Source organism: Magnolia sinica, chromosome 6 (assembly GCF_029962835.1).
Source record: "Magnolia sinica isolate HGM2019 chromosome 6, MsV1, whole genome shotgun sequence".
Classification (NCBI taxonomy): Eukaryota; Viridiplantae; Streptophyta; class Magnoliopsida; order Magnoliales; family Magnoliaceae; genus Magnolia; species Magnolia sinica.
In genome coordinates, this window is record NC_080578.1 from 80,784,130 (window position 1) to 80,803,476 (window position 19,347).

The following is a 19,347-nucleotide window of genomic DNA, read 5'->3' on the forward strand; positions in this document are numbered from 1 at the left end:
AGAGCTACTACTCTAACATCATTATGACAACGTAAGAAGAAGAAACAAGCACTCACAGAAGTTGGAAAACAAGTTGTGGAGGGCCTAGTGGACGGTGGATTAGTTCATTTTTATTTTTTGAGTGATGACTCAATGATCAATTGGATTCAGGTAGGAACTTTTTGCAAATTTGACCAAGACTTCTTCTATAAAGCTTGTAACACACTCACCCTTTATAAAGCGCTAGCCCAACCATTCTTGACAATGAGAGAAGATTGACAAAGCAACTAGTTGAAGAAATTGTTCGTGACTGAGCAACTTAATGAACGTCTTCTATCAGTTTATTGTTCGATGACATTGTGATGAACCTTTTTGTTGGATCTTAGATTTACATCTGGGGTTAATTTTTATCGGTGCATATAAGCTTTATTTGAGTTTGTGATACACATGCACTTTGGTGTAATGACACTGTAACATGGACAACTATTGTTGGGCCAATGGTCATCAAAGTGTATTATAGGTCAGCTTAGTCACCATGTGGGCTACACTTACCATGTGGGCTGATTGGTTAGGGCCTGTTTGAATTATGGGAAAAGAAAAGAAAAGGAAAGAAAATGGGTTTCCATTGTTTGAACCTTCAACGTTGTTTGGACTTTGGATAGCAAAAGAAATAATGAGATTGGAAATGGAAATCATTAGCTTTTTCCATGTGCAAATTCTCACACACAAGATACAAGGTGGCCATTGTGAGATGAATATGAGATTTCCACCCACTATACCAACAAGACCCTGAAAAATGGAGTCCATGCAAATCAATGTTTCAATAGTGTTCATGGAATCCATGAAAATCCATCATTGGATAACTACACTTCTATTTTCTTTTCCTATAATCCCAACGTGCCCTTCGAGACATGATTCTATTTGATCCACAGACGAGCATGTTTTTCCATGGCATGTTCAATGTTGGACCCACCTGACGATTAGCTTGGATCTTGCACACTCATGTCATTTTCATGCATTTACATGCATTTTATTTACATTTTGTATAGGTGGGAACTGTGGTTCATGGTTCATGGTATAGTTTGTGCAATGCTTGATTTGGCAATTAGTGCGAGTGGGGCCTACCTCAATGATTTACATTTTAGGCCTCCTGATCACGTGTGGGCCAACGAATACAAACACGTGACCAATGAAAATACATGTGGGCTACCAATTCATAAGCATTTCATATTCACATGTGGTCCACTTGGTTATAACTATCCAAAATGTACATGCACTAATTTTTGGACGCCATTAATTTATAAACCATCCATGTGGACACTAATGATTTATAGCCTTTCGTTAGTTCATTTATACTCGCGCACCAAGTGTGTGCAAATTTTGCACGTGGGCAACATCCAATCACTCGTAATTTTGATTACACAATTTACTACTTGCAATTAAAATTTGAATTTGATCACATGAAATGGTGGGCTGCACTTGTTCTTTCAATTTGGATCATCATCATCATCATCAAAGCCTTATCCCAACTAATTGGGGTCAACTATATGAATCTTGTTGCGTTAGGATTCATGCTCAAAGTTGTGGCAAAAGTTCTTTTAATTTGGAGGCTTCTTAAAAAAAATAATCAGAAGACCATTTTTGATATCCACCTTATAAGCAAGCCAAATGCAAACATTACAATTTTTGGGAATCACAGTGCCCTACTATGATGTTAGTCAAATAGAGAAATCATAATTGCTAGCAATGGCAATACATGGGTATTATAATCAAATGGTTACCTAACGGCCATTATGTAATGATAATGGGAGAACCGTTACGCATTACGGGGCCGTAATTACCAAGGTAATAAAAAATGGTTATGTATCGATCGTAACAACCAATATGTAACGGTAAAGGTCAATGCCATTATGTGATATGCTCCCGAATTGGTGCCCTGCGTGACAGCCATTACAGTCCCTGTAATAGTTGTTACACACGGTAACCTAAAAGAAAACGAAAAAAAGAAAAAGAAAAAAAACATACTGGGTGGTACGGATCTTCTTCTTCTTCATCATCATCTACTACTGTGGTGTTGTTGCGGCAATTGCTGCTCCTTTTTCTCCGTCTTCTTTTTCTTCGTCCTCTTTTTGTAAAAGCACCCCAAATAGACTATTAAAGGGTTGGGCATGTGAAGCCCTAGGTAGAACATGGAAAATAAAATTTTCTTCTTTGTTGCTTTGAGCAAAGAAAGAGCCTTTTGTGATTGGAGTTTGATGTGTAGCCATTGAGTGATTCTAAATATCCTCTCTCTCTCTCTCTCTCTCTCTCTCTCTTCTTCTCTTCAGGGTATTTTTTTTTTCCACTTTTCTCTTCTTCCCTCTCTCTATTTTCTCTCTTTTTCTTTTGTTTTGCTTCCAAATCCCATCCCCAAAACCCTCTAGACCTAAACCTACCCAATTGTACAATCGTACGGACCCCCTTGTCCGTACGACCATACAGCCAGCCCCATTCCCCTTTCTTTCCCCTCTTTTTGGTCATTGATCATTCCCCTTTAAAACTCCATAAACCTAAAACCCTAACCCTAGAACCTAGAATTCCAAACCGTAATCTCCCAAATTCTGTAAACCTTAAATCTCCAAACCCTAATTCTTTCAAACCTTAACAAAGTGCAAGTGAATCCTCAGATTTAGATTGAGTCCTATGCTAGATGGAAGTTCTACCGTCCATTGGGCCGTTTCTAATTGATAATCTTAAGATGCATCTGCAGGATTGTGATGTGGTCTTGAATTTGAGTATAGTTGACTACTTGATTTCTTTGGATTTGTGATAGATTGGCAATATTTTATATTTTGATTTACTCTAATAATCCGTTTGTTAATTCATTCGGATCATTATAGTTTAGACTATTTGCCCTGCATCACACTGAGGATGGTCGGCCGTTGTTCCCTTCTCCGTGTTTAGAACACACACATATATGTAGCCCCCCACCTTTCCCTCCACCTTTTACCCCTCTTAATCTCTCTCCCTTTTCTCTATTCCCCCCTCACTCCAAGTGTCACACATGCCCAAACCCTAGTATAAAATAAAGGCAAGTTGAATGAACCAAAAATGATGAAGTAACAAGTACCAAGTTGCATGTTTATTAGTGTGAAATAACCAATACAAAGAAACATTAAAAAATGACTATTAATGATCCAATAAGAAGGTCTATCTCAATCTCAAGAGCCAATAAGATTAGTAGAAAGACAAACTAATCAAATTGCTCAATCACGAATAACTTTCAACCGGTTGCATCTTTGATCTGCTCTCATCGTTAAGAATAGTGTCGTTGGGTCTCTATCTTAGGTTAGTGTGTTAGAAGCTTTATTGAAGAAATCCGAGTCCAAATTTATAATGCATTCCAACTTCCAACACATCATGTGTTAGCTAACATGCCCTAAGACACAATATTTTATTAGAATAAAGCATATAGTACACTACAGGAGAAGGAAAGTGTGCACATGCACTTACATTAAAAGAGCCACTAACCACACACTATACGCTAACACTCTCTAAAGTCCCCCTTAAGTTGGAGCATAGATGTTGATCATGCTCGACTTGTCACGGACACAATGAAGAGCATCTCAACTCAAGGACTTTGTAAGAACATCAGAAAGCTGATCCCTGGATCGAACAAAAGGGGTGATGATTTCCTTAGATGCAACTTTCTCTTGAATAAAGTGATAGTCGAGCTCAATATGCTTGGTTCGTGCTCGTGAAAAACCAGGTTACGAGCAATATGAATAGCCGCTTGGTTGTCACAATGAAGAGGAATAGGAGCTGGAGGCTGATAGCCAAGTTCTTCAAGAAGATTGCGAAGCCACACAAGCTCACGCGTCGCATGAGCTATAGCACGATATTTTGCTTTTGCTGAGGACCCAACAACAACCGGTTGCTTCTTAATCTTCCATGTGATAAGATTGCCACGTATGAAGATCTAGAAGTCGGATGTAGAGCGGCGATCACAAGTACTACCTGCACAATTAGCATCGGAATAGCCAGAAAGATGAAGATGACCATGCAATTGAAAGCGGAGGCCAAGACCCGGGACTGATTTTAGATACCGAAGTATGCAGTATACAGCCGTGAGATGTGAAACACAGGGAACTTCCATGAATTGGCTAACGATGCCCACCGCAAGGGAGAGATCTGGGCGAGTAATAGTCAGGTAAATAAGCCGGCCTACAAGTCGTTGATACATTCTGGGATCAGAAAGTAGAGCACCAGCATTTGGTCAAAGCTTCTGTAAAGTATTCATGGGGGTGGTAGCGAGTTTGTACCCCAACATGCCGGTCTCCATGAGAAGATCAAACGCATATTTTTGTTGTGACAAGACCAACCCGGATGAGGAGCAACCAACTTCAATTCCTAGGAGGTAGCGAAGAGGACTAAGATCCTTAATCTCAAACTCGGTCTTTAAAAATTCTTTGACCTCCCACATTCCAACCGAATCACTACTCGACAGAACAATATCATCCACATACACAATGAGAACCATGATGCCCGTCGATCAACAACATATAAAGAGGGAATGATCGACATGACTACGAACAAAGCCGAATTGCAAGAGAGCCTGACTAAATTTTTCGAATCATGCATGCGGGGATTGTTTGAGTCCATAAAGAGCCTTCTTCAACCGACATACACGCGCAGGGTTGTGGGAAGCAACAAAGCCAGGATGGTGATGCATGTAGACTTCCTCTGTAAGGTCCCCATGGAGAAATGCATTCTTAATATCAAGTTGAAACAAGGGCCATGATAAATTAACGGCCAAGGAGATCACAACGCGAATTGAATTAAGCTTAGCCACCATAGAGAATGTCTCGAAATAATTCACACAATGAGTTCGTGTGTAACCCTTAGCAACAAGACAGGCTTTATAGCGATTAATGGAGTTGTCTGGAAGAAACTTGATCATATAAACCCATCGACATCCAACATGTTTATGCCCTGAAAGAAGAGGCACAAGCTCCCAAGTATGATTTTTCTCAAGAGCAGACATTTCTTCTATCATCACCTTCGTCCAGTCAGGACTTTTAAGAGCATGTGAGACAGTGAGAGAGACTAAGGAATAGTCTGTGATGAAAGGGAAGTTGAAAAAGACGGTGAAAGATGATCATATAAAACGGAATTACTAATGAGATGTTGAGTATAAGATCATAACCCTTTGCGCAAGGCAATGGGGAGATATAAACTCAAGGCAGGAGAGTCACCTGAGCCAAAATCCAAAGTGAGCGAAAGGGTGGATGGTTGAGCGTGTGAAGATTTATCTCGACGATGATACAACCACAGAGGCTTAGGGTCACCCAAATCACCAATAGGATGCTGAACGGAGGGGAGATGAGTTTTCCCGTGATCACTAGTGGAAAGAGGAAGATGATAAGAGTCATGCTTCCCCTGACTCGCAAGAGGATCACAGAGTGATCGACCTGGATTTGAGAAAAAAGAAATATCCTCAAACAAGGTTACATCGGGAGAGACATATTTCTTGTGAGTCAAGGGGTCATGACATTTATACCATTTTTAAATCCGAGTGTACCCTAAGAAGACACAGTTAATTGCCCTGGGGCTAAGTTTATCATTACTTCCATTCAAAATTTGAACAAAGCATATGCAATAAAAAAACTTTAGGTGATAGATGAAATGGATTATCATGAGGATACAATATAGTAAATGAAGATTTGTAAGACAGGATATGTGATGGTATATGATTAATAAGAAAAGTAGTAAATTTTTTTTTTTTAAAAGGCAACAAACTGAAAATGCATTGAAGAGAAGGAACAGATACAAGAGACGAAAAGAAAGAAAACCAAAAAAATAGAAAAAACAGCAAAAACAAAAGGCCCAACTGCTGAGGTAGCAGAAAGCACCTAAGGACCTAAGAAACTAAAATCCACAACTTTCAGAGATTTAACACTAGCGGCCCATTCAATCACCAAAAGCTTAGCCCTAGAACCGACAAACATAGCAGAAGAAGAAGAGTTGTTGAAACATCTGTTATTCCTTTCTTCCCACACGGCCCACCAGATGGCGAGAATGGCCATACGCCATATTGTAGACTTCAATTTCCCAAGCTTGAGCCCATTCTAAGCGACTAGCAAATCGGCAGCTAAGTAAGGCGAACACCGACCGAGAAACGTTGGCAAAAGTCTTCGATAATGGAGGATATGAACACACAATGAACCAACAGATGATTCACCGATTCCGCCTGACGCATGCAACTTAAACAAATATTGGTAATCGGCATTCTTCTCTTGGCCAAGTTATTGATGGTAAGAATTCTATTGCGACCCACCAACCACCCAAAACAAATGACTTTAGGTGGCACCTGAACCTTCCAAATACACGGAGTGGCGACATAGTGATCCTGCGTAGTTGGGTAAATAATCTTATAAAGAGATTTAATAGAGAAAGCGCTAGATTTCTCTAACGGCCAGATGATACTGTCAGACAGAGAGGGAGAGATCGAAGAGTGATGTATATACTCCAACAGATTCACATACTCTATAGCTTCGCTATCAGAAAGATTTTGAGTGCATCTGATGTCCCAAACTGTGTTCGCTGACATAGTATATCAGCAACTATTTATAAAAATTCCTTTGTCTGGAGAGATGTGATAAATCAGGGGGAATAAAAATCTGAGAGGTTTTTCACCGATCCAAATATCCTTCCAAAATCGAATCGAAGAGCCATTACCTAGCGCATAAGTAGCATTATCAATAACCGACTGTCTGACCTTGAGAATTCCTCACCAGATGTGAGAAGCCTTGTAATACGAAGATTTCCTCGACCACCATCCTCCCTGAGAAATGCCATATTTCCCTTTAACTATCGAAACCCATAGAGCATTCTTTTCAGCTGCAAATCTCCAAACCCATTTTCCCAAGAGAGCTGAATTCATAAGATGGAGATTCTTGACATTAGCCCCACCCTCCCTGAAGACTTTACAAACCTCTTTCCACTCAAGCAAGTGAAACTTCTTCTGATTTTCCTTCCCAAACCATAGGAAATCTCTTCTAATTTTATCCATGCGCCTGAGAACCGGACCAGGACATCTGAACATTGTCATGAAGTAGAGGGGGAGGCTTGATAGAGCAGATTTGATCAACGTCAGACGACCGCCCAAGGATAAGTACCTGCATTTTCAAGAAGCCAAATATTTCTAGAATTGTGATTACCCTGTCCCACATATGCGTCGGCGGAGCGCCCACTGAGAGGGGCATGCCAACAAAAACAGTTGGAAAAGAATCAACACGGCATAAGGAATCGACCAATTTATGGACCGAGGGAAGGGGGACATTAATACCAAGCAACTTCGACTTTCTCATGTTGATCCTAAGACCCGAAACTGCTTTGAAACAACGCAACGTAGTTAGGAGGTTATCGATTTTTTCGTGAGAGGCCTCAGAACATATGAGTGTCATTCGCGAACTGAATGTGAGTGAGGGGATCAGCCATGCCCAGCATCACAATACCACGAAGAATATTATTCTCCTGCCCTTTCTTCAGCATTTGGGACAGAGCTTCCACAACAATTAGAAACAGGATAGGGAAGAGAGGATCGCCCTGCCTCAATCCGTGCGAACTTTTAAAGAAACCTTTAGGAGACCCGTTTAGGATAATAGAGAAATGGGCGGACCCAACACAGGCGGCAATCCATTGTCTCCATTTGACCCCGAACCCTATCCGGGCTAACATATATAGCAGAAAGTCCCAATCAATATGATCATAGGCCTTGGCTAAATCTAGCTTACAGAAAATACCTTGAGATTTGGACCTGTGACATGAATGGAGCACTTCGTTGGCAATAAGAGCACCATCCGTGATTTGTCTACCTTTAATGAAGGTAGACTGATTAGGCGATATGAGATTTCCAATGACCTTGGAGAGCCGCATAGATAAGACTTTAGCAAGAATTTTATAGGGACTACCAATCAGACTGATTGGTCTGTACTCAGAGAAAGACGCCCGCCACCTTGGGGATTAGAGAAATAAAAGTGGCACCCAAACCTTTTGATAATCTGCCTCTAAGATAGAATTCATGTAAGAACAGAAGGACATCCTGACGGATAGTATCCCAAAATTGTTGATAAAAGCACAACGGAAACCCATCCGGACCCGGAGACTTGTCCCCACCCAGCGCATCTACAACTGCCTTAACCTCTTCTTCAGAGAATTGGGATTCGAGCAGAATAGCTTCTTCTTCATTCAATCTGTTGAAATCGAGATAATCCAGACGAGGGCGTGTCCAATTATCAGACGATAGGAGAGCAGAGAAGTGAGAGACGGCGAGCTCCTTGATCACATTCCTATCCTCAATTCTATTCCCATTCTCAGAAATACTAAAAATGGCCTTAGCCCACACGAGCATATTGGCCATGTTGTGGAAAAAACTTTGTATTTTTATCCCCCTCAGCAATCCATTTAACTCGAGATTTAATCCTCCAGGAAGCTTCTTCTTCTTCTTCGAGAGCTTTATTCGACAGAGTCTGAATGATTGAAATTCGCTTGGATAAGGATTGTTTAGACAACGAAATTCCCTCAAAATTAGAATCCAATTTCTGAAGCTCGACGAGAAGCGCATCGAATTCTGACTGCCGTTTAATGGCTTCCTCCTGCCGTCATTGCTTAATCTTGGATTTGAGAAGGCGTAGTTTTCCAAGAAAGATATGACCTGCGAAACCCTTCACCTGAAAAGATACCCACGAAGCAATAATCTTCTGCCGAAGACCATCAATCTGAAGCCAAGAAGAGTTGAACTTGAAAGGTTTTGGGCCCCAGTTGTCGTCATCCACACTGAGGAAAATAGGGCAGTGATCAGACGTGGTGTGCGGAAGGTCCAATTGTTGGGTTGTCGGAAAGATCTCAATCCATTCTGGAGAGACGAGAAATCTATCCAGCCTAGACTAAATAGGAGCCGCACGACCATTTGTCCAGGTGAATCTAACACCCATAAGCGGCAAATCAACCAACTGTTCACTCTGAATCCATTCGGAGAATCGATGCATAGCAGTGGAAGGTCTTCTTCTTCTGGAGTGGTCCTTCGCCAAACTGTGTGGTTAAAATCTCCCACTACACAAAACGGACCTGGAAATAGACGTCTAGCCTGAGTTAACTCATCCCAGAAAAGTGACCTAAGAGAGTTATTGTTAGGCCCGTAAATAACCGAAACAAGGCATTGAACAGAAGAAAACTTATCTTGGAAAACAATAGATAACGAAAAGGTCCTGCTGTGGGACGAGATAAGGGTCCATTTGGACGATTTCCAAGCGACAAGGATGCCCCCCCCCCCCGAACTCCCCACCGCATCCAAAGTCAGCCATTTAGCGACAATAGGCCTCCACAGAGAATACAACAGCTTGTCTGAGAACGAAGGAACTTTAGTCTCCTGAAGACATACAACATCAGGATCTTTTCTGCTTAAAGAGGCTTTGATTAGGCTTCTTTTATGCTTGGACCCCACCCCCCTGACATTCCAAGAGACAATCTTCATGGAGTCGCTATGCTTCCCTGGATACCTTGTCTCCTAGATTTGGACATCGAAGCTGAAATGAATCCTGGACTAGCTTCAAGACGTTGAAGCTCACGGGATGCAGACCTTTTAGCCAACTGCTGACCTGGAGTTCTACTCATTGAAATAGGTCTACCTTTATTTTCTATGCACTGAAACAAAGCAATGTAATCCTCTAATCTGTCTCCAAAAGACAGATCGGGGGACCGCCCCACCTTGCCGATGGCTTCTCTAAGCCAACGTTTCTTTTGAATCTTAGCTAACAGCTCAGATCGAGATGTATCCGAGGTGGGTGGAAGACTCTGAGAGTTAGCTATCATCTGCAAGGGTTTTGCCATGAGGATGTCGGAAGACCGATTATCTTGAAAGAGAGTAAGCGGACCCATCTCCAGTGCGTCGATCGGAGGGCTGAAAGAGCGCGAGGGGGATAGAGGAAAAGAGGATTGAGAGAGATAATCAGAAGGACTGCAATCGGAGTTGGCCAGATCAGTCGAATCCACCTGAGGATCAGATTCCAACGATTGAAGGGAAGAAAACATTGCTGATGGGATAATGGGTGAAAGGCTGGGGATTGAAAGATTGCGGTGATTCGGATCCGGACCCGACCCTTATCCGCTTACCCGAGGGCGCGAAGAAACAGGGGAAAGACTTATCTTTGCCACCTGTTGAGCATCCGGACAAGAAATCCCCTCCAAAATGTCATCCTTTGCCACGCGTCCCGTATAGCGTGTTGAGGACGGAAAAGGATAGGGACCCTGAAAAGCAGCTGACTGAGATTTTTGACGACTCCTGGCTATTGACTGGATAAGAGGGGGATTCGCTACTATATCCCCTGGATAAGCGGCAGTTGGCGTATCCGAGTGCCCGATCGTAGCTGACGTGAGGCCACGCGTCATTGGCTCCGACATCATCATCGGTGCGCTTGAGATACGAGAGGGGAATAGAACTGGCGAGGGCGGCCGAGACGGCTGAGGGTCTCCACGTGGCTCGATCGAATGAGGGCTTCGGTCGCTTCGTCTGCTGGCGGTGTCAGTGTGGCGAACTGGTGCTCCGCTAGAGCATGGATGCTGTACTCTTTCCATGTTAGATTGTTTCAACGATGGCGCCGGAGTAGGATCTTCCCTAACCCGCCAAAGATCGCCCCACCGAGGGCTCGGAGCATCCGGAACTTCCATCATAACCAGAAACTCCAACATCCGTTCATCGACAATCACCTTCACCGACGATGGTGAAACAACGCCTTTTGGTCGTCTAACTCAAACTCTGATAACCCCAATCTCTTCTCCAAGTTTTGTCTTCTCATCCAATTCAAGGAAAGAACCAAAAAAAGCACCAACAACAATAAAAAACTCGTCGTACCATAATTCCAGAGGAATACCCCAAACCTGATACCAGACATTTTCCTTACCAAAGATTGAAAACTCCTCCATCTCATAACTCTGGCAACTGGCCCTCCCGAATGAAGATGGCCCGCCATTAACAACATTTCAGGATTAACCCCTGGACAAACCTTAAGCCATAATTCTTGATAATCAAGCGGTTTAATCTTATAGTTACCTGGACGGAATCCCGTGGTTTCAGATATCCAAGCCCTCACTTGAGACGGAAGCACCTTCTTTACAGATAATAATCAACAAGTCTTTAAGATCATCCTAGGCCTTTTGAAACTGCTCCATATTAACCGTGATAGGAACACCCATCCTATCCAAGAAGGGATCAGAAACAGGGATAGTGCGCGGAGGATTTGGGGGAGAATCAGAAGTAGCGAGTAGGATATAAGGATTGTCCTGATGTTGGTGCTGATGAAGAAGGACCTTCTTGAAGGAGGGGGCCTCCGACATTGGGGGGGGGGGGGAGGACGAGGGAGGTGGAGGAAGGTGAGACTTAGGTATGTAAACCTTAGGGGTTGAGGAGGGAGGCTTGAAAGATGAGATGGGATAGGGACCATATCTGGCCCTCTGAACTAATAGCGGGCACCCCTCAAACTTCACACCATGTAGCATGTCAATCGCTCGGGCAAGCTTCGCTTCGGATGGCATCCGGACCAAAGCAAACCCTCTGTATTTGCCGGTCTGCCGATCTTCAGGCATGACAACATCCATGACTGCTCTGGCACACCCGAAAACTCTTTCAATATTAAGAGGGAACCAACCCATTGGGAAACCTTTCACAAACAGGGTAGGATAAGCCCGGCAGTTCCTTGCTGCTGTTGCAATAGAGCCTTTTTTCCAATGAAGAACCTCCTCCCATTCCTTCTCATGTACATCCACAGCGTCGGCTTCACGCAAATGCAGAGCCGGTTTGTCTGCATTATTGATGCCTTGGCTTCTCAAGTTCGAACCAGAGCCCTGTGCTTTCCCAGATTCATCAGTTGATGAATCACCCCACCGCTTTTTGAAACCTACCTTCCGCATTGAAGAGGGAACCTTTTACTGTCGTACAGAAGTAGCAATTAGAAGAGCATCACCCAAAAAATGTTTAGGTAGGTGCATACTAAGGAGAAGGGTGCGAGCAACTTCAAGAAGATGACGATTATTTTGTTCTGCGATACCATTTTGTTGAGATGTGCGAGCACATGACGTTCGAGACAAAATACCATGCTCCTGCAAGGACAAAAAGGCAGTAGACATGTATCCCTCCCAATTATCAGAATGGAGGGTTTTGATGGAACATTGAAATTGTGTGCACACTTCATGATAAAACACTTTAAACGCATCAAACACTTCACTTTTGATATCAAAAGATAAACCCAAGTCATGCGTGAATAATCATCAATAAATGTGACAAAACATCTAAATCCAAAAGTGGAGGTAACCGGAACTAGTCCCTAGACATCCGAGTGAAACAAAATAAAAGGTTGAGGTTTCCTCCCAGAAGAGCTAGGAGGAAACGTAGTACGATTATGTTTAGACAATTCACAAATATCACATCATAACGGTTTAGTGACAGATAAGGAGGGAAACAAGATTCTCAATCTAGCTATTGATGGGTGGCCTAAGTGGCAGTGCTACCGTGTCATGGACTCTTGATTCAGAGAAAGGGTATTAGAAGTGGCAACAAGTGTATCATCGAGAAGATAAATGCCTCCTCGCTCATGCCCCCCACTGATTACTCTCTTCGTCTGTAGGTCCTGGAATAAACAATAAGAATGGAAGAAGGTAATGAAATAATTTAATGATTCAGTAAGAGAGCTAACGGACAATAAGTTTAATGGAAAATGATTCACGTGCAATACTGAGGATAGAGGCAAGGAAGGAGAGAGAGATGGAACCAATCCTAGAGATGAGAGCTTGGGTTCCATCTGCGACTGTGACATACTGAGTGTGGGGAGAAGGAGAATAAGAGGAAAAGAGTTGTGACTTACCAGTCATATGGGAGAACGCTCTAGAGTCTGCGACCCATGAAATAGGAGAGGATGACGTAAGAAGAGAAGTACCTGACTGGGCCGAAACTGCATGAGAAGGCTCAGGAATATGATGAACATGAAGCCGCGTCAGGGTATCGCATGCAACTTGAGAAATGATGAGAGAGTCCCCTGAAGAAGACTGCTCAACTGTTGGGGTGGAAGACTATCCCTTAGGAGCAACTGTGGAGGCAACATAAGTAGTGACATACATAGGACGACCATGGAGCTGCCAGAAATAATCAATAGTGTAATTGGTTCCACCGCAATGCGAACAAATGTAAGAACCATCACGTCCTCGTCCACGTCTACGAAGATTATGACCGCCGCGATTGCGTTCTCCTTCGTGGCCTCTACCACGACCACCATAACTAGAAATACGCCTTGAGGATGGTATTCGAAGGCCAAGAGAGGACTGATCGCCAACAAGATGTGCCGAACGCTCTGGCGGCACAAATGAATGTTAAGGAAGAGCGAAGACAGTAGCGCATTGGCACATGGCATAAATTATCGTCAATGGGGGAATATGATCCTGCATAACAACCTAATCTTGAACATGAAGATAATCAGGGCTCAACCTAGCTAGGAACTGCATGATACGAATGTCATCCCGTTGCTTATGGGTATGTTCATGATCCTCTTTACGGGTCCAACTCATCCAACATGCCCCGAAGTGTTGAAAAGTAATCTTTTAATGATATTGAGTTTTGTTGGAATCGACCAATTTCTTGAATAAGCTGGAATACCCGTGAAAAATTCTAAAACTTCGAGAACATATCATGAAGCGTATCCCAAATGCCTTTAGTTGATGATAAAAACATCACTGAGTGGCTAATCGAAGAGTCCATACTATTCAACAACCATGCAATAATTTGATAATTTTCCTTTGTCCAAGACTTGTAGGTAGCATCTATAGAGCTTGGAGGATCATCCAAAATATACGACAACTTCTCATGGGCTCCTAAGAACACTTTTAAAGATTGCGCCCATTGAAGATAGTTGTCACCATTCAACTTAATGGAGGTAATCTGCAAGGGGTTGGATTCAAGGGAGTCCATGCCAAGAGATGAGGGCCCTTTGTCGTCCATAGGAGACTCCAAGTAAGAAGGATTGATTCAAACAACTCTTTCTCACTTAATCCTTCAAGGGAATGAGAGATGAACCCCAAACAAATAGTAATCATCCAAAATATCAAGAAATACAATTAGATCTGTTGCAACCGAGTGAAAAACGGCCTAGCCAGACATCCATTTGAGGTTAAAAACCCACTCAAACATGAATCTTAGGTAAAAAATCCTCCACGAGTAGCTTGGGAGGAAGATTTCGGTCCATCTTGAGCAAAGAGACCAAAGAAAAGCTTACCGATTTGAGGTAGATCGAAGAAAAACGGATGAGGGATTTGATTTTCAAATTTCTCTATTTCGGCCAAAACACCATGAAAGGTCTAAAAAATTCTGAAAAAATCATGACAAATCTTCTAAAATCAAGATCTATCAAACCCCCAAACTTTTAGCTCAAATGGGGTCCATGCATCCGTACAACGCTGATGTCAGCTATACGACTGCTGATGTCAGCAAGGTGATGTGTTGCTTCTCAACTTGTTTGATGCGGAATGCTTGGATCTACACTTTGATATCAAGTAGAAGATGATTTTATGATTATAGTGTGGAGAAAAGGGGAGTGAGAGAGAAGAAGAAGAAAGAGGAGAGTTTGGGGAAATGTTGTGTTAGCTAACCTGCTCTAACACAATGTTTTATTAGAATAGAGCATATAGTACACTGCAGGAAAAGAGGAAAGCGTGCACATGCACTTACATTAAAAGAGCCACTAACCACACACGCTATACGCTAACACTCTCTAGAGTACCATTTGAATCTGACTTGTCATTGAGTTCATCGCTTAAAGCACGAACAACTAATTTAACGTCTGCTAGGCCTTCCGCAACTTGTTTTCTGATTTGTTTTGCGATTGTCAGTTTCTTCTTCTCAGGCTGTCGAGGTGATGTTAGTGTCAACTCTAGTAGAAAGCACATGCAAATGATGTTCCCAGACCCTTGTTCGCTAACTCAAATGCATAGATGTCACTGAATGAATTTTCATCTATATTGGAATCTATGAATTGGTTACCTATATCTCCACTTAGAGCAAATTATCTTTTGAATTACATTTAGTGTAAAAGCTTCATTTTCAGTGATAACATCATCACAAAAATTTTGACACCATTCATCTTATAAGGAATGAACTTGGAAATCTTGGTAGGCGTTAGTCGAATAAATAAATAAATTGTGCTTAGTCGTAAATTTATCTTATCAAATAATGGAAATGCAAATAGCAAATTATAAATTGTACTGCTATGTAATCTTCCCAAACATCATCATCGGCAATCACTTCTCTTGTTTCGTCCAACTAAAGCCATGTTAATTCCTTAGTTTTTTAATGGCAATGTATTGCTTTTGCCATAATTTATATTGATTTCAGCAATGTTCCTTAGTAAGTCCTTCGATATTGATTCCTACAAGGGTCTATTTCCAAAGTGTTATAAATAGCTATGCTATGTAGCATGTAGCTTACACCACGTGGTGTAGCATAGGCTTAACGCTACATAGCTCATGAAAATAGCTTAAGTCGCATGTAACCTATGCTACATCATAATTTGCATACGCTACACATTACGTAGACTACGCTACACGCCATGTAGCTCACATGATGTTTTCAATGATTTGTTACATTTTTCCATTTCCAATAAAAAAAATAGTTAACATTTTTAATACTTTTATTAAAATAATATAAATAACAATATTAAATTAGTTTCATTGCTCATTCTTTACCTTTATACTTGATCATTGCCCTTTCCTATCACTTTAGGTTGCATTTTGTTGCAGCAAATATTCTGAAATTATGTTAAATTTCATTATTAATCTACCTAATCTGGTATAGAATATCATGACATTGGTGCAACCAAGTACCTTGATTAATAATCTAGAAGTAGCTTACGCCTCACGCTTCAAGGGGGTGGACGCTATGCTACACTCTGTTCGCTATTTAAAACACTGGTCCAAACATCCGTCTTAACGTCTTTTCAATTTTCCTTCCTGCATTTACTTAATCAATCAACATGTCAAGGAGAGCATAGTCTGTGATAGCATTCCATATCATGTGCTTCTTTTTTTTATTTGCGTGAAAGTGTGACTATCAATTTTTTCTAACTCCATATCGACAATATGCAAAAAGAGTACATTTTTCTTTAGAAGCATTAGATAAGGGTCTACTACAATGAATCTCTCAAAAAAACAAAAAAGGGTCTACTACAATGATCAATCATAAAAACAATATGCAGATGAGAAGCAAATACAGTTTAATAACTCAACTAACACTTTCAACACTAACATTACCAGAACATGTAAGTCTATTGAAAGTATTTGAAACTTCAAATTTAAGAACTCAGTACTCACAGGTATATCTATACAATTATAAATACTAAAAAATTGAAAAGACAACTCAATACAACTCAATCAACTCTTGCATTATTCTCAGCTTTGTTAATCATGCCACACCTGCATGTAATTGAACACCTGAATTTCCACCATTTATCTTTTTCTTCACACTGAGAGTTTGCATTATGTGGAAACCTAGCGAAGATTTTAAGCTGTAAATTTATCTTTTTTGTAAAGTATATAGCTGTTTGCACGTTAAATTGCTAGTAGTCAAGTTCAAGCTATAGCTATTATCATCTATCATGCTGTGCGTTAAATATATGGAGTGCGTGCATATTTGTGCAGTTATTACAAGTTTTTGTGCTAGTCTGCATGTGCCAATGTAATAATGTAGATCCATTGCATGTGATTGTGTATGATGACACTTGTATGCTTCTCTACCTGAACATTTTTTAATGGGTGGCATCAGTCATCACACATTGAAATTAATGCCATCATGTTTTTATGCTTGTTCAATATGTGTGGGTTTGTAAGGCATGAATCACTAGCTCAGATTTATGCATATCTGTCATGCTTGTACATCAAAAAGCAGGTTTAAACCCCCAAACTTCCTCCCGAATCATTGAGATGAACATGGAAGACTACTTATTACTATGTAATGTTGAGCCTCAATACTAAGATTTGACTGTCTCAATTCCTATGTATGAAACACCCCGGGGATCTAGTTGCTTACCATGCTCTGCATTTTTAGCGAGGCAATCCACAATTCAGAACTCCATGCTAATAATTGTGTGTTGCATAAGATTTATGACTTCTAATTTTCTGTTAAACAGAATCCAGTGATCTGCTTAGTGGCATCTTAAAGAAATACGGAGCTGAGGGGGAAGAAGAGTTGGGTCAGGCTCAATTTGCACAGTTACTCCAGCTTGTCCTACAAGACCTTGCAGATGCTCTGGCTGAAAAGCATGTTGTTGTCATTCAGGATATCAAGATTATCAATGGTTCAAAGCTAAGAAAGGTTGAATTTATTATCCCTTTTCATTTCCAAAAATTAGAAGTTCACCTAATCAGTTCATATTGTTGATTGAGCTCGCTAGAATCTGGACAATGACTGGGTTTCATGATTAGACTAAAGGTTAGTTTGGGAAAGGAAAGAAAGACGTTAAAACTTCATAGGCATGATGCTTTTAATGTTTTGCTTATCTGATTTTGAAAACCATGCAGTGCATGATCTCTGTCTATATGGGTGATTGATGTTTCCCAAACAACTATGACTCAAAACCTTTCTAGTGAGCGTTAAAAGTCAGTTTCATAGTGTCTCATACTGGTTTTGAACTGAGTTGTATCGCCAATACTGATATGACTAATCTGATATAGGATGAGTTGTTTGGGCACAAAAAAAAAGAAAAAGACCAACCGATCCTGGTCTGTATTGGTCCCGACTCGGTACATTTCGCTCCTGACTAGGTCCATATAACATTATAACTCCGACTCGGTCCATGTCGGTCTGACTCAGTCCATACTGGTCTTCTCAGTCTGTACTGCTCTTCTCGGTCTTCAATCCGGCTCATCCCAATTTGGTCTGATTACTCTTGATTCAAAATGAGTTGGACAGAGTCGCCCAATTTTAAAGTATTGGTGGTCCAACTTGGACCAGTTCCCACTTCCCACTGAAACTGATACGACTCAGGCTTGTATTGAATTATATCTGCAACCATCGCTTTGTTAAGAACATGGCATTTCCCTAATCTATTGATTTTGGCAAAGTTTATATCCCTAATTAATGTCCCTGGCTCGTTAGTAGAGCTGGTAGAGACAGTTTAATGTGTGCGAGTGATCCAGGCTTTGATCTCTGTCTTACCTTGTAACATGTTAATAGTACCAAAAAAAAGAAGGTATCTCTAATTAATCTATGAATTCACAAGTTTTGCCAATTATTCTCAGTCTCCTGTTCTTGAAATTCTCATTAGGAGTTCCTACTGATAGTTACGATAAGAGAAGTGCAGGTTTTGGCCGATGAGAAGCTTTTGAATGCCGTAATAAAAAAGATGGCCCAGAACTGTAACTCCGATGAAGATGGAAGATGGAGCATGGAAAGAATAAGGGGTTTTCTTGAGAAAAACGGGCTAGAGTTGGGCCTGCCTTCATCAGAAGGCAATGAAGCGGTGGTTCTTCTTTATGATCAGATATTTTCTGATGTTAATAAGGAGAAGAATGGTGGTGAAGTAGGGAAAGATAAGTTTCCAGAGGTTGTGAAAGATATTCTTGAGAAATTTTCAGTGCAGCTTGAAGCCAACCCCATTTTTCATGATCTTGAGAGCTGAGGTATGTTGGTTTTATTTTTTCCTCTATTTACTTAGCAGACTGTTGTTGTTTCTACATATGTCACCCACATGAGTGTTTTTTCCTTTCATGCATTCCCTTTTTGTAATGAAAATTTGAACAAATTATAAATTTTGGGGGAGCTTAATAGGGTTCTCTACATATGGTTATGGTTGCTGGTAAAGAAGTTTTTTTTTGTGCAATATATTGGTTCAAATTACATCTATATTTTCCCTCAATGTTGAGTCGAAATGAGTAACATTCACTGTTTGTATGTGTTAATTTTTTTCATTTGAACTCACATCCACCATTACTTCATTGTTTGTTTCCCCCTGGTAAGCTAGGATGCAACCTCTATTGCTTCATGTAGTCTGCATAAAGAAGTGGAATTAGTTGTAGCTTTGCTACTAAAACTAAGGGGTATACTTATCTAGAGCAATAATGAAGTTGTATTTGGTCTCAATGGAAACTGCATGTGCCTGTTTAATATCAAGTTGAACTGAGTGTTCTTCGGTTCAAGTCTCCCATGCATCGGTTGTTTCCATTGTTTGTTTAATGAGATATGTAATGAGTTTTGGTCTGTCTGATTGGATGTTATTCCTGGTTTTGGTTTGCTCTTTTTTACCAAGGGCGTGTTTGGTTTTCCAATTACAACAGTAATTGGCTAGAAATGGGTAA

At 41.0% G+C, this 19,347-nt stretch overlaps 1 protein-coding gene across 2 annotated transcripts in view; it reads left to right on the forward strand.

The window, feature by feature from the left end:
- Positions 1 to 18,895, forward strand: part of LOC131248920 (uncharacterized) — a 35,306-nt gene extending 16,411 nt beyond the window's left edge. The window contains exons 3-4 of one of the 2 annotated variants that reach the window (XM_058249445.1): positions 17,181 to 17,365; positions 18,318 to 18,895. In XM_058249445.1, the coding sequence (XP_058105428.1) occupies positions 17,181 to 17,365; positions 18,318 to 18,671 (539 nt within the window). In that variant the 3' untranslated portion in view covers positions 18,672 to 18,895. The remainder of the gene's footprint in view (positions 1 to 17,180; positions 17,366 to 18,317) is intronic. The other variant, XM_058249446.1, reaches the window with a different exon arrangement.
- The last annotated feature ends 452 nt before the right edge of the window (positions 18,896 to 19,347 follow it).